Raw genomic sequence first — 15,383 nt, 5'->3', positions numbered from 1 at the left:
CAATCAGACACCGTCACGCATCTGTACGTGTTCCATCATCTGCTTGATTGGTGCCATTCTCGTATCGGCTGAGTCTGGACATCAGCTGAAACGAAGTGTAGCATCGTACACCGGAGCATAACGATATGGTACACATCAAGCTCTCCATTTGTTCCAAGGTTCAGAATGGTTGTCACCGCCTGAAGGGCGGTGTGGTTCGCTCGTGCGCAGTGAATCTGTGGAGCCCGTGGGCTGGCAGCGCTGGTTCTTCACCAAGAAGAGACAGTATGGACTCCTGCTGGGGGTGGTCTGCGTCACGGCGCTCGGCTCGGGAGTGCTGTTTTCTTTTGCCGGACTTACGCAGCAAAACGGTAAGGTTTCCATTGGCTGAACGTATAAAGGATCCATCGGTCACATCACCACCGAAGTGGCCAAACCCTGCATGTGCTCTTGGGGCCGCCGTGGCGGAAGCGGGGAAAAGTGTTATCGGAAGGAATATCAAGGAAGACACGAAATCAATTCCTTCTTAAGGCTTGTTCACACAGACCCGGTTTCTTACGTTACGTTATGAAAAGTCACCGGGAAATCTGTGCTTTGTATTAAGCGTGGCTACCAATTCAAGGAGATAGCCCGGTACGCGAAATTCGAGACACGGATGTTTCGGTGACTTAGACGTAACGTAAGAAAACGGTGCTGTGTGAGAAGTTGAACCGAGCTCAACTCCTTACGTTAAGGTGCAACCCCACCGTGCACGACGCTTTTGGTGCTTTTCCGACGGCCTATAACTTTCTTTTTATGTATCTTACAATTATAAAGTTAGTGTCAAATTAAAGGGCAGTTTTTCAACAATGCTTTAATGTCTTGATATCACGATTATTTTTAGTTGTTAATTATTTGGCTTTTAATAGACCACAGTATCAAATGTTGAAAAAAATATCTCTCGAGTTATAACGTGCCATCGTCCACGATATTTTACGTGAGCGTTCGGTTAGATGTAATAAAATAAAAAAGTAAGCAACGAACTGTACAGATAATGTATATTTTAAAATAAAAAATAAAGTTTAAAATTGTAATATTTTATGGCGCTATAAAAACGGAATCACTTCAACTAGTCAAAATAACGAGACATTAAATTATGAAGCATCCTTCGATATTACACTTTCCAGAACTTCCATATCGATATATTGCACGTTAAGAATGTTATAAGACCTCAAACTTTTCCCATTCAGTTACGGCGACTTGTAGTTTCTTAATATAAAGTACAGATGGCAACACGTGTTCAAGAACAGCTTGATGTGCATTTTCCGTCGTGTGCCGCTTGGAACGACACGTGAAAGACAGAAAAAGCGCCAGATGTCAGGGTGTCAGATGCCTGGATGCCCGCAGTGAGCAAGCCAGAGATGTGAGAACAACAAGCGCGAGGCTGCGGGTGCACCACAGCTACTTTTGCGCGCGTTCTACGGTGCGCCGGTACATATGCCCGACGCGATCCAAATGAAAGGGGAGCCATGAAATGCATTCTGCCACTTCAGATTCCGCCACGTATGCGAAAACATTTTAACGCTTTTATCACTTGCATAAATCATATACGATATGAAACTATGCTTGTCGGAATGGTTCGACTATATTTTGTTTCAAAAAACACCTCGGTGGCTCTTAAGTGGCAATGACATTAAAACGTCTCAGTTCCTCTCAGCCAACGCCCTGGCCCATGAATTTATATTTGCCGGGTTTGAATATCGGCCGAGGTTCCCGCAATCCGACGGAGGCCAATCTGAGATTTCGGTTGCACGTCAAAAGATCTACGGTTAGCCAAAATAAACCCGCAATAATTTATTTTTTTAATTTGGGCGTGTTACGTGCTTTTTGTTGGTTTGGCTTGTGAAACCCTAAGATCTGAATGTTTGCTTTGCTTTACCTTAGTTCGGAGCGCAACCAACGCTACGGGCTGATGAAGCCACTGAAGCAGCGCCAAGAGCGCGAAGTTAAGCTGTTCGTTCTCTTTCTGTGCCTATGCGGTCGGGCTAAACTAGACCCACTAAATAAGCTACGCTTCTTACAGATATGGATGCTTAAAATGATGGTTGTCAGTTATATTAAGCGTAATTTGAAATCACAGGAAACGCTTTTCCGTCCTCCACAAATGTTTAAACAGTTGGCGACAAAGCAAAGCAATATTACGTGAGCTTCCTGACACCGAAACTATTGCTGAGGAAGTCGCTCTTTTGAATCATGATGACCGGCAGTTGCATTTGATTTGTTACTAACCACCAACATGGCGGCGCCCAAAACAATATCGAGGGGAAAATTGCCGATACTCTAAGTGTAGCTCATTTGGTCTAGCTCACAGGATAAATTAAAGGAGCTGTGCAACGATATTCAATTGGAATGTTTTTCTCTCTCCACGAGCTTACTGGCACACCTGGGACTCAAGGATACTCACACGCAACGCCATTGGCCAAGAAACTCCTTTGTTGCGGTGTAATTTCTAGGACAAAAGCGATCATTTTCATTCAATCTCTCCTTTGCAAAATTTGATGACGTAACTCGGGGATCGCAGTACACCCAAGTGACGATATTTGAATGCGGTTCATAGATTGGACCCGAGCATTGCGTGGGCACTTGACTTGGGCTCGTGACAATTGCTAGCTCGAAAAGCATTCGGGTTGTGACCCGTATCCAATCGCTGCAACGACGACAACAGCCGAGCCATAACAATGTCTGGAACTCAGCGCGTGTCCTGTGCTTTGCCAACCCCAGCGCGTGGCTATGATCAACACTGGCGGCATATAGTCGGCTCCAGATCACGTGGCCGCTTGTTCTGGCTGCGAGTTGAGGGGGTGAACGATGCTCGTTTTTCTTTAATTTTTTTCTGAGACTTCTATTGCGTGGGGTAAAAAACGAACGCGTGTTTCATAGGTCATTAACGTTAGGGATCCGTTTTAAGCGGTATTTGTGCACAGTACAAAAATTGTTGCACAGCTCCTTTAAGTGCGGTGGGGGATCGTTGGCCGAGTGTGTTGTGGCACCGCAGATCCGAGCACGTGGAGAAATGCTCGAGTGCGAGCTCCGTTCAAAGCACGGAGCTCCCGCTGCAGAGCGTGTAGGGACTAAATCCCCTCGATGTATCTGCGTCGCCATTTGCGGCCCTTGGACTCAAATGGCGACGCAGCAAGTGGAGTTTTTTACCAACCCAGAGTTAGAATGTTTCCTTCTTTCTGTTGTAAGCAATCAGGAGACAACTTACGCCAAATCTGAGGGTAATAAATTACTATGAGTATTCAAACACAATGACACGCTCAACGCTAGTGTAAAACGTAAGGCTGTTTCATTCTTAATCAGCGTACCATGTGCGTGCTTACACTATATTTTATACAACGTCAAAGCCTACCCATTTGCATCGTTTTCATTTTTGTACACCACTACTTGCGCGCATGAATCACCAAATTAAGACTGGCACAGGATGTCACAAAAACAATTTACAGGATTGTTTCTTTTTTTTTTACCGCAACAATAAACTACGCATTGCCTAACGCTCATTCTCCGCCCAAAGGTAGCGCTAGGTCACAACCAGATGCCAAAGTTTCATCCCGAACGGACACCTTATTCAAAATTTATAAGTGATTTTCTGAAAATTCCAATGGGAAAAATGGAGCCCATTTTTGCCTGTTTTTCGTTTCTGGTGCCATAGAGCCCTATGTATTCGAAAACTCCGTCGGCCGCTATTTCCCCATTGAACTTTTCAGAAAATCACTTATAATTTTTGAAGAAGGTATCGTATTGGGCTGAAACTTTGACATCTGGTTGTACCTCTAGCGCTACCTATGGGCGGAGAATGAGCGTTCGGCGATGCCTAGTTTATTCTTGCGATAAAAAGAAACCCTGTATTTTTTTTCTTTTGTGACACCCTGCAAGCTTCTTAAACTATGTGCAAAAGCTATCAACAGACCCAGAATCTTTGCCTGGTCAGTCATTGCATTTATCACCGAATTCGTATTAAAATTAATAATTATTCTTTATTACTGTGAGTTTATTTTTAACCTCGGCATTTTTTATTATGACCCCCGAACCAGTCCTACTTTGGGTTTACCAAATTCAACATCTAAACCTGAGTGTTATTTTTTGTGTTTTCCAGTCTCGTGGTTTGGGTCAAAATAAACATCCAGCTACCTAAATGAGACTCCTGACCGCCCAAAAAATAGTCTTTTCTTTTAGGTAGTTAATTCCTCAAGCTAGAATTTTGGAAACCAGACTATGACGTCATTATGTTTTGCTGGAAATCCACAAAGATCCAAACACAAGCACGATAAAAGGGCCGGCCCGTCATATTGCCGACCGCAGAGCCGAGAAAGCAACGCTCGGTCACGGACTTCTGGAAGATTCGCGTTCATACTTGCGCCAGACGGAACTTTCGCCCTGTTTTCTCGTCCTCGAAAGTGCCAGTTCATCCTCGCCCCGAACGCGCGACGCTCGAACCTTCTTTGTCGAACTTTCGAGATGGTGATGTGACACACTCTAGATAAGCAGCTGCCAGCAACCTTGTCGAGTCAGTATCGCTCTCGCTCTTTGTTACGCTGCCGAATCGCCGCCTGCTTTTCTGCTGCATCGACGCTCTTTATTTACTTTTTTTTTTTTGGAACAAGTTCGGCGATTAAACCTTTATTTTTCAGTTCACTGTTCGTCCTCTCGTCACCTTCATTCGTATCGGTATAAATCTGATCACATTGTGATATGTGTCATTGGCCTCTGAAATCTCCGATAACGGCGCACAGGCAATTTTATATTTTTCAATGCGTCGGTAGTTTCGTTGTGCACGTATCTCGCCATTTGGCTCAGGACGATTTTCGCGTTTTGTTCTGCCTAGATTTGCTGGAGACGTGAGCTCGGAGCGTGGCAACTGGCCCCCTTGCACGAGAACTGGCGCAGCCGTGCGCGTTCCGAAGAAAGCTCGTGCAGAGAAAACCAAGCAAGGGACGAGGGATGTCAAATTCTGGATATAGAAGAATATCCAACTGTATCGAAGCGCCACCACACACAATTTCTCGCATTGATGTACAGGCCTGGAGGGCGATCCCACGGCCATCTGTTGGTTCAGAATCACTATAACCAGGGGTGGAGCCACTAAATAAGCTGCGCTTAGAGTATCGGCACTCCGTTCCTGGACATTGTTGTGGGCGCCGCCATTTTGGCTCGTATGCAGAACAGACGCAACGGCCGATCGTCATGATTCAAAAGTGCGACTTCCTCAGCATTAGATTCGGTGTTAGGAAGGTCACGTAATATTGCTTTGCTCTGTCGCGAACGGTTTAAACATTTGTGGAGGGCGGAAAAGCCTTTCCTGTGATTTCAGATAAAGCTTCAGATAACTGGCAACCATGATTTTAATTCACAATATGGCCAAGTGTCGTTACTCTGAAGCGTAGCTTATTTAGTGTGCACTAGTTACGACGAGCCTTGTGTCTTTGGTTGCCACGGTAACTCACCGTCCTAACTCGTCGTCACCGAAACACTCGTGTCTTGAATGTCGCGTGCCAGGCTATCTCCTTGAATTGGTAGCCACGCTTAATACGATGCACAGATTTCCCTGTGACTTTTCGTAAGGTAACGTCAGAAAACGGGTCTGTGTGAACGAGCCTTTAATCCAGGGTTGTGCACGATCTTCATGGCAGGAACGAAAGCCTGCTTCTTGTTCCTCCTTGCCACTTGAACGAGTTTCAGTTGCGAGTTCCACTGGAGTAAACTGAATGTGTTATACTTAGGGCTCCGTGTTTTCGGAGTTTATTTTTCGTAAAAATTCGGAGGGTTATTTCGGAGTTTATTTTTTAGCGAAAAGTCGGTGTTTATCGGAGTTTACTTTTCATATATCCCCAATTTTCCGAAATTCGGAAATAAATTTCGCAGTGTTTTTTATTAAAAATAATAAATAATAACCGGATGCAAACGTATGCCAGATAAAAAATAAAACGCGCTTGCATCAATTAGGATTTCTTCAGTTGAATTTGACATTGGTAGTCATTGACAGCACTAATTTGTCCCACGACAAAAGTCGCACACAAATGTTGCTTTGATAAACGTCGATACCTTAAAATCAATAAACTGCCAGAGATAGCCACAAGGAAGCTCGTAGTCATCCCATCAATCTATCCCGCTGCCGCGCGAGGTGGATGTAATAGAGAAGATTCAACAGCCCCTCTTCCCTATTTTATACAATCTCTATGGTTCATAGCTTTCACTGTTACCCCCAGAAACATACCATCTCCCATCTCTAAATCCCAACTCCCATGGCCCAAACTGGAAACCAAAAGAGTGGCTTTTGTCGTGACACGAATGGTACGATGACCTGTTTCCCTGAACCAACCTTGACGAGACAAGCCGTAAGACCCCCTTTTGACAACGGTCCGAAGCTTGAAAGATAATTATGGTGTCATTTTCCCAGGACCATTGAGCCTGCGCTGCCGAAAATGTAAAAAAAAAAAAAAGAAGAGGGGGAGGGGGAGGGGGGGGGGGGGTGGCTGGGCACATAACAATTCGGAGTTTATCGGATAAATCCGAATTGCCAAAAATTTTACCGGCGGGTGTTTTTCGGAGTTTTTCGGATTTATCCGAAAACACGGAGCCCTAGTTATACTTATAGCTACAATAATTCAGCAAACGAATAGCGTTACAGTTTGCATTTAGGTAATACTATCGCTTTCAAAATCGTTTGTAATCCATAAGGGCCAGTGGCGGCCCTCAGCTTGTTTTAAAATCGAAGGGACTTGCCCCTCTTGTAGATACAATGAGCCTTGTTCATACAAGAAGGAATTGCATCAAACGAAGTTCGCATTTGTAAGGCCCGCTTCAGACGGGGCAACTTTTCCAGCAATTTCGAGGTTGCTGGCGGGTTGTTTCCTAGCTTTCCCTAGATCGACGCAAATTGCTGAGATCGGGTCCGGCTCGAACAAGCGAGCAACTCGGAGCAATTCGAAGACGGTTGAAGCGGCCGCAGCCAATCAGAGACGCGATATTTTCACGTGACACCCCTGTGGTGGTGATGATGACAGCTAAAGACTTAGTTCTGGTTTGAAATGAATCGTTTTTGGAAATAAACATTTCCAGAAAAATTAGTTAGTATTCTTTACGCCGTTCAAAGATATAAGAACGCGTTTTTAGCGCGTAGCTGGGCGTCTAAATAGTGCAAGAAAAATCAAATTTAATGATGATGATGGCAAGTCGGAGCAATTCGGTTGCTGCGTGTGAACGCGGGCGGCCCGTGTTGCTGGTGTTGCGACGTCAAGTTGCTGGGTGAAATTGCTCTGTCTGAAGCGGGCCTAAGCATTGAAAAATCTGAACTAGCCCTGTCTTCCGCTCTTGAAGCCATACTCCACTTTCGACACCACGGAGAAGACATCCTGTTCCAACAGTATACAAGCGGTGTCCGGTCGTCTCTCTTGTATAAATAAGGAACTGTATCCCCATAACAGTCACTTCCTTCATTGTCAGCAATGACAGCTATAGGCCATCATCAACCTGTGCTGTGGACGACATACACGATAATGTCACTACCATCACTTACAAGGTTCTTGTCCCATGAGAATTAAGTGGTGTCTCATCTTTATTGTAGCTACAAAAAGTGGTGTACCTATGACAGTCACTTTTCCCATTGTCAGCAAGGACAACTGGCCATTATCGTCACCTATTCCTGACGATATACACCATTATACCAGCACTAGCGCGCCTACAAGGTTCTTGTCCCAAAAGGAACAAGTGGTATATCGTCCTTCTTGTATGAACAAAGATATGTGTCCCCAAAACAGTCATTTTCCCATTGTCAACATGGACAGCTAAGTCATCTTCGTCCTTTGTCCTTGACGACATATATGTCCTTATACCTAGGGCTCTTTGTTTTCGGTGTTTATTTTTCTTCGAGTTTTGGGTATTTTGGGGGTGTTTATTTGTTCCTAAAAATTCAGCGTTTTTCGGTACCAAGTTTAGAGCGCAGCTCTTAAGCGCCCGTTACCGGCTTGCCGACGGCGGCGTCGCCGTCGGCGTAACCGCGCGTTGCATTATAGGACGTTTCCCAGAATGACGTCACACGGGACGTCACGTGTGACGTCACGAGGGTCACTAGGGTCGCGACCGACGTCACTTGTAACCGCACGTTGCAATATGGGGAGTTCTCATAACGACGTCACACGTGACGTCACGTGTGACGTTACGAGTGACGTCACGAGGGTCACTAGGGTAACGAGTGACGTCACAAAGGTCACTCAAGAAGGTCACGACTAAGGTCGTGAAGGTCACGACCTTCACGTGGCTTTTACTGTGACAGTCACGACCTTCACGAAGCCTTTACGAGCGACGTCACAAGGGTCACTAGGGTCACGAGTGACGTCACGAGGGGGAGGGAGGAGAGGTGGAGGAAGGGAGGTGGAGGGGAAAATGGAGCAGGATGGGGAGGAGGAGAGGAGGGGAGGAGGAGGGGTACGGAGGAGGAGGAGGGGCATACCCTCCTCTCCGTACCCTCCCCTCCTCCTCCTCCTCAAGAGCTGCGCTTTAATTCGACATTACAAAGAGTTGTGAACGTCTTTCTTTTTTCTTTTTTTTTTTTTTACAAATCGGAGCTTATTGTGGTTTAGCTCGAAGAAAATAGGACGCGGACATGTGATTTCGCGTCTAGGAAACATCCGTGACGCAAACACTTGCAAAATGACAGCGTACCCACACGAGAAGGAAACGCGATCAGGTATGTGGTTCCGAAGAAATAAGGAGCCTCGAACGCAATTCAGTACGGACAGTTTGCCGGGTCAATGGAAAATCAAGTTGTACATAAAAGTTTTCTTCCCGTAAAGCTTCTGTTTTTTTTGTTGTTTTTTTTTTATTATTTAAAGGCAGGTCTAATTCCGGGGTTTTCCGGTTTTCCCCGATTGTGATAAAACTGTCTCGAGGAGTTTAAGTTTCGGGGTTTATCGGTATTTACCGAAAACACAAAACCCTAATTGGGGAATTCTAGTAGACCGTTTCTGCTTCCCGCTAAGCACCCGGATAGCGCTCCGTAATCCACCACAAGATCTTGAATTACGCAGATAAGGCTGGCGGCGCGCATGCGCAGCTGCGGCGTTTTCTTGGCGGACACCGTAGCGGAGGAGAAAAACGGTATACTACAATTCCCTATTGTCTCACTACCACCACCTAAAAGGTCATCGGCCCAGGAGGAACAAGTGATGTATTTTCTGTGTGGAGAAAGAACTCTGTTTCCAGTACTGTCACTTTTCCGACAGTCAGCAATGATAGCTGAACACCATTGACCTCTGCCCTTGGAAATGTACACCAGTATACCACCACCGCCTCCACTACAACCTACGAGGTTCTTGCGCCAGGAGGAACGGGTGGTGTCTCGTGCTTTATGTAGAGACGAGGATGTGTGCCCCCCCCCCCCCCCCCCCCCCCCCCGAACAATCACACTCCCTTTTATCAGCATTTACAGCTAGGCCAACCCCGTCCTTTGCTTTTGACGCATTGTGCCATGGTGCACCATTGCACTGTGCCTTTGTGCACCAATACACCATCGCGTAACCACCACCTATATTTTACGAGTTTCTTGTCCCTCTTTTAGGGATAGGTGTCCTGCCGATAAAAGAGGAAAAACTGGCCCACTTATAAAAGGGAACAATCAAAATTCTAGCTCTCCCATGTCTGCTTGCAGGTTTTCTCCTAGAGTCTCACAACATGTAATTAACTCAGTGCCCGCATTGGGCTTGAAATATGAAATTAATAGGGTGTGAAACCAATTTCTTGCGAAGGAAACATTAGATCCTTGGATAGCACTGGCAAGTGTATGATATACGGAAGGGACAAATAGAAAGCGATTACTGTGGTAACTATGCAACACCTGAATTTCTCTGTCCCCCAGTCCGGTACAAGTCGCACGATAAAGGCATTCCCACGGCAGTGAAAGGTGAGTGGATGATATGTAGGCAATTCCCTCGGATTCACGGGGATTTGCGTTGGAACAATGATCCAAGCTTCGTTTGGCCTACCTTTCTTTCAGACGAGGAAGAAATCCATGACATCAAGCGAGCGTTCGAAGAAAACTCTCGCTCGCGTAAGAAACCTCGGAATTTCCGACTGAACTGATATGTTCATTCTTGTTAGCATCGAAACTTGTGACGAAATAATACCTGATTTGAGGTTCACAGCTTCTTTAGAGCGCTCTAATTACTGTGTCCAGACAGCAACAAAACAACAACAAAAATGTACTACCAATGGCTACGCAATTGTGTTGGATACGTGAAATGCTCCAGCATGTCAGAAACGTTTAGTGATGCTCTGAGTTTCCAGACGCCTACGTTCACGGCGCTCTTCATCGGAGTTTAACGCGTACTATGTGTACGCTTGGTAGTTGTTACTAGAATAAAGTGATACTACCGCTAATCGGGCTGATAATCCTGGCGATCTTCCCCAGCCTTCCATACTCAATTGCGAGTTCTTCTCCCTCAGTGCGCACAGATGGTCGAGCTCCCCCTCCCCTGCCTCTCTGGTCACATGACCTCCCCGTTAAGCAATCAGCGTCGAGCACCTCTCTCCTCCTCTCCCACCCGTCAACCAATCAGTGTTGGGCCTCGCGGCCACGCTTTTATCTGGGCTTCACAAAATGCTGAGCACCTAGCCAAAGAACGAAGCTGGATCTTAGGAGCAACCGCACGTTCGTGGTACTTGGCTTCACTATTTGTGCCAAATGAATGTAATCGCAAAAGCACTGTTTTTCCCGGGCTATGGGTCTGGAATATGTACGAATGAGCCACATAATGTTTCTAGAGTGCCAAACTCAGAAAACTCCAGGTATTTGTTTCAGAACTGCCGCGGGACTACGACTCCAGAATGGCAGAATTCTATATTTAACGAGTCCAAGTAGGCAAACCTGGCAGAGTCTGCTGGCCAGGGGGAAAATAAATGGGCCAGTCTTTCCTTTACGCAAACTGGCTCATAGGTACGATGCAGGGTGGAGAATAAACATCAAAGTGATTTGAATCATGCTTTAAATTATGATTTAAATCAAACCAGTTGTTTCGTATTTAATAAAAAAATCGTCCAGCAAAGAAGATTTATATCAGGCTGAAGACGAGCAAAATGCATTTTATCTTCTGAGCAAATCGGATCATTAAGCTTTCTTCCTACTTTCCATTTCGGTCGTCAGTTACGTAATATACTATTGCAAGTCAGCCAGACCGTGAAAGAAAAAAAAAGTAAAATCTAGAAAGGTAAAGTGTTATTGCGAGCAAATCAGAACGCGAAAAAAAGCAAATAGTCATTTTAGCTAACTAGAAAAATTCAGCTGTATTTGTTCTAGTATGGCTGGGGTTACATCAGTAAAAAGTTGTTGATTCAACTGTACTTCAAATTTACGGTAATTATTTTTCTGCATTGTAATCAGTGATCAGACGGGTTGATAAATTAATCTATGTTTAAAAATGCATGTAGTGATACAGAGACACGAGTTTTGAGCTAAAGTGATATGAATAAAATTAAACTAATTTAAATCAAATAACTAAAATTTAACTCAAATAAATCTTATCTATTTGATAAATATACCGGATGCTTCAGCGAAGACTGAAAAACATTCCTAAAATTACTGTATTTAAGGTGAAAAATCTTCTCGGAACCGGATTATTCGAGGTGGCGGACATCAGAAAATGCGCGATACTTACTAATTAGTTCACTAATTAGGAAAAACAACTAATTATTGGAATATACATAAGGTTTCAATTAGGAATTTGCTGAGTGCCATCGAAAAACACAAAATCTGTAATTTTCAAAAAGAGTTCGAGCCCGTGGGAAGCGTAGTAGTGCGCTAAAGTTACCACTCGTGGAGCAGGTACAAGACTGGGGCTCTGATAAGCGACGGAAAAATCGTTCGGGCGACTTATCGCAACGCTAGCCTTGTGCCCGCTCCACGACTGGTAGCTTTAGCGCACTATACTACGCTTCTCACGCGCTCAAAGTTTTTCTGAAAATTTGATTTTGTGGTTTCCGATGGCGCTCATCAAGTTTCTAATCGAAACCTTATGTCTATTTTCAATAATTAAAAAGGTAATTAGTCATTTTTCTTAATTACCGGAATAATTAATAAGTATCGCGCATTTTCTGACGTCCTCTAGAACGGGTAATGCGGTCCATAGAAATGTTTGTGTCTTCGCTGAAACACCCGGTATTAAGGGTGTTTTTTTTTTCCTTTTTTTTTTAACTTAACAGATTTGTTTAAACAACGCCGTAAAAGTTACACTTATGCGGTTTGCGCAGGTGAGTTATACGGCCAGGGGACATAGTATAGGGGGCTAATCGTAACGATTAATCGGATAATTAAGTAAATTCGTTACTTAACTTTTTAATTATTCAAAATAGACATATGATTCCAATTAGAAACTTGCTCAGCGTCATCAAAAACAACTATATATTTTTTTAAGGAATATTAATTGCATTGGATGATGCCCGGTGGCCACGGAAAGTACTTAAGTATTTATGCATATAAAGTTTAAACAGAAAATGGAGAAACCGAACCCGAAAGCCGACATTTAAACACCTGCACATGGGGCTGAGCAGGTCAGTTAAGTGAAAAAGGGAGTGAAAGAGGCAGAAAAGAAAATGTGGGAGGGAAGAATGCAAGAAAAATTGAGCTTTAACGATGTACAGGTCACAAAAACAGGACATAAGAAACGAAAAGGTGTTGGGTAATTCACGTGGAAGATCTTTGCTGTTCAAAGCGAGAACAGGAGTGTTAAAAACAAAGACGTGTAAGGCTAAATTTGAAGAGATAGACACATTATGTGCCGTATGCCATAGTGAGAGTGAGACGCTAGAACATTTGGTTTTGAAGTGCACGAGACTTCACGCCGCCCTCCCTGAGGGGGGTGACGGATATGGCGTGTGCGCTGGGTTTTGGACGTGAGGATTGGAGAATGGAGAACGAATTACAGTCACAAAAAAGATGTTAGAAGATTGAAAGAAATTATCCAGGAAAAACATAATGAAGTGAAACTAACTAACACATCTGAGGGGTGTTCTTTTTTTGCTCGATTTCTCGGCGGTCATCTTGTCGACTCCCAGACCACCTGGTGATAGTTAGAAAACTGGAGAGGGGGAGAGAGGGGGAGAGAGAGGAGAATTGGTGAAGAGGGGCGAGGGGATGACCAACACTTTTGGTCTCTATGTGGAGAGCAAGTTGTCTGCTTCTTGCACAGGACTGGCAGTGACGTCAGGACGACGCCGTGCTCTGACTGACTTTGATTGAAAGGATAGGGTAGACCACAATCGTAGGTGCCTTGCAGCCTACCCACTATTTCTTTTTTTTTTCAGTCATCAAATAAGAATTCGGCATTCTGACATCATAGCCACCTCTATGTAAGAAGCAGACGAACTTTCGCTCCGGTTTTGAAAGGAGTCTATTGGGGCCTCGATGTGGATGATGCTGTAAATTCGTGGTCTGCCAAAGCACCGCCACAGGTCTGCAGCGTTTTATATACCATGTTGAGGACGACTCTGCGTCTTTCGCATCAGAATAAGAAATTAATTTGTTCGTTTCAGAATACGCCCCGGCTGCACTTTCACCGGGTAAGTTACACGGAGCATAATATAAGCGGGCAATTAAACGGTTGTTTTTATTTATTTATTCGTATGATCTGCCACGCGGCGTAATAAGGGAAGCCTCAAAGAAATTAGTGAAGTCCACCGTCGAGCAAGAACTGCATGCAGGAGCGACTTGTAGAACTTGTCGCCGTTCACCCCATCGGGTTTAGTTACCGTGTGGATGGCCCATAGTCCGGCCTCGCTGGGTATCTGCTCACGGGTTGTGTTGGTCCCGAAGCAGAGCCAAAGCAGATGACGAACATCCGCCGTAGCCACAGGGACCGTACACTCACGGCAGATTCCTTACGGCAGGTCTCCAGGACCAGGTGACGGAAGGTTTGAGGGCAGCTCCGGCCCAGCCCGGAGCGTCCGGGGAGAGACTTCCTCCACCCGGGAAAGGTTACAGGGAAGGGAGCAGACACACGGGGTAATTAAGCGCGTGTGTCCCGTCGGAGGAGGAATTTTGGGGTTATGAGGTCAGACTGGGGATCAGAAGGGAAGGCAGCGGGGTGGGAGGTCAAGTGAGGGCTGTGTGTGGTGGGCATAAAGGTCAGCCAAGAGGTTGGCGTGGTCCTGGCTATGCCCCTGCACCAAGTGAACTTTTTTTTTATGGTTGACGTCTTGTGTACGTCTGCTGGCATATTTGTAGCCTCGGGTAACTGGAGTCGGTGTAAATGTATACTTCTTTGACGCCGGGCATACTGATGACAGGTTTGATCACGTCGTGTATGGCTTGTAGCTCTAGCAACAATGAGTCCGGTGTTTCCGCCTTGTAGTTGCAGCTGGCTTCAATCTCGGGGAGTGATAGGCCCAAAGGCGACCGTCCTCCCCTCGGCGGAACTGCCACGTCCGCGCAGACCACACATTGGTCCTGAGGGATTGCGGTCTCATGTGTTGAGGAGCTGTCTGGTCACGTCGACGTAGCTTCGTTGTCTTGTTAGTGGTAATATCAATATAACACCACGAAGGGATGCCGTCCAGCGTCGTAGTCAAGGCAGGCCCTCTGTAGAGGTGGGAATGAAGAGCTGCTACCGCCGGAATGTGGTTGCTTTTGAGTAGTCTTGCTTGTTCACGCTGGTTCACCAGCTCCTTGAGCGTATTGAGCTGAGCGTGCTCTTGCAGAGTTGGAATCGGGGTAAGACTAGGGAGTACCGCGAATGCTCTCATGGTGTTTCTACTGACTAGATCGAGTCTTGGCCACTCTTGAGTGGTCAGTCATTGGAACTGGGCCTGGTAGACAAGATGTGGTTGGAAAACGGAGCGCATGAGACGGCGGACCGCCTCAGTCCTGGCACCGCTGCTCCGATTAACGCGATTATGCGTATGAAGTGCAAAGTTGTTGTCGACGATTTTTTAGCCTTTTAGAGCCAGCTGTTACCAGGGCTAGAATGATGGATTTAAAGCCCAAGCACCCTCAGTTCAGTCTCAAGTATGATCGTTGGATGGATCTGGAATTGAAAGTTTGTCTTAGAGGTCAACTTCCTGCCCGACTTGTTGGTCACCTGTGTATAGCAGGACCTTTGCGGAGGAATTTCGAGTCCAGCGCTTTGCGCATACGCGCGAAGGACAGCAAGAGCTTCCTGTAGGTGGGTAGACAACAGTGTGACGTCGTCTGCGTAAAAAACAAGTTTGATGTTGGGGATGTCCCGTAGGCGCCATGCCAAAGGCACGAGCGCAATGTTGAACAGCAGAGGCGCTAGGACGAAGCCTTGCGGTACCCCGCGGTTCGAAGTGAAGGAGCCAATTGGTTATCCGCCCATGCGAACCGAAAATATCTAATAGCACGAGGGGGATGCATCATT

At 45.6% G+C, this 15,383-nt stretch overlaps 1 protein-coding gene across 1 annotated transcript in view; it reads left to right on the top strand.

Moving 5' to 3' along the window:
• The window catches only part of LOC115316630 (chitinase-3-like protein 1), a 57,164-nt gene that overhangs the window by 17,431 nt on the left and 24,350 nt on the right, over positions 1-15,383 (top strand). The window contains exons 2-3 of the mRNA XM_042289351.1: positions 9,872-9,916; positions 10,010-10,063. Coding sequence (XP_042145285.1) covers positions 9,872-9,916; positions 10,010-10,063 — 99 coding nt within the window. The remainder of the gene's footprint in view (positions 1-9,871; positions 9,917-10,009; positions 10,064-15,383) is intronic.

The sequence above is a fragment of the Ixodes scapularis genome, unplaced genomic scaffold, assembly GCF_016920785.2.
Source record: "Ixodes scapularis isolate PalLabHiFi unplaced genomic scaffold, ASM1692078v2 PGA_scaffold12__126_contigs__length_90152505, whole genome shotgun sequence".
Classification (NCBI taxonomy): domain Eukaryota; kingdom Metazoa; phylum Arthropoda; class Arachnida; order Ixodida; family Ixodidae; genus Ixodes; species Ixodes scapularis.
This window is presented reverse-complemented; position numbering and strand designations above follow the sequence as displayed.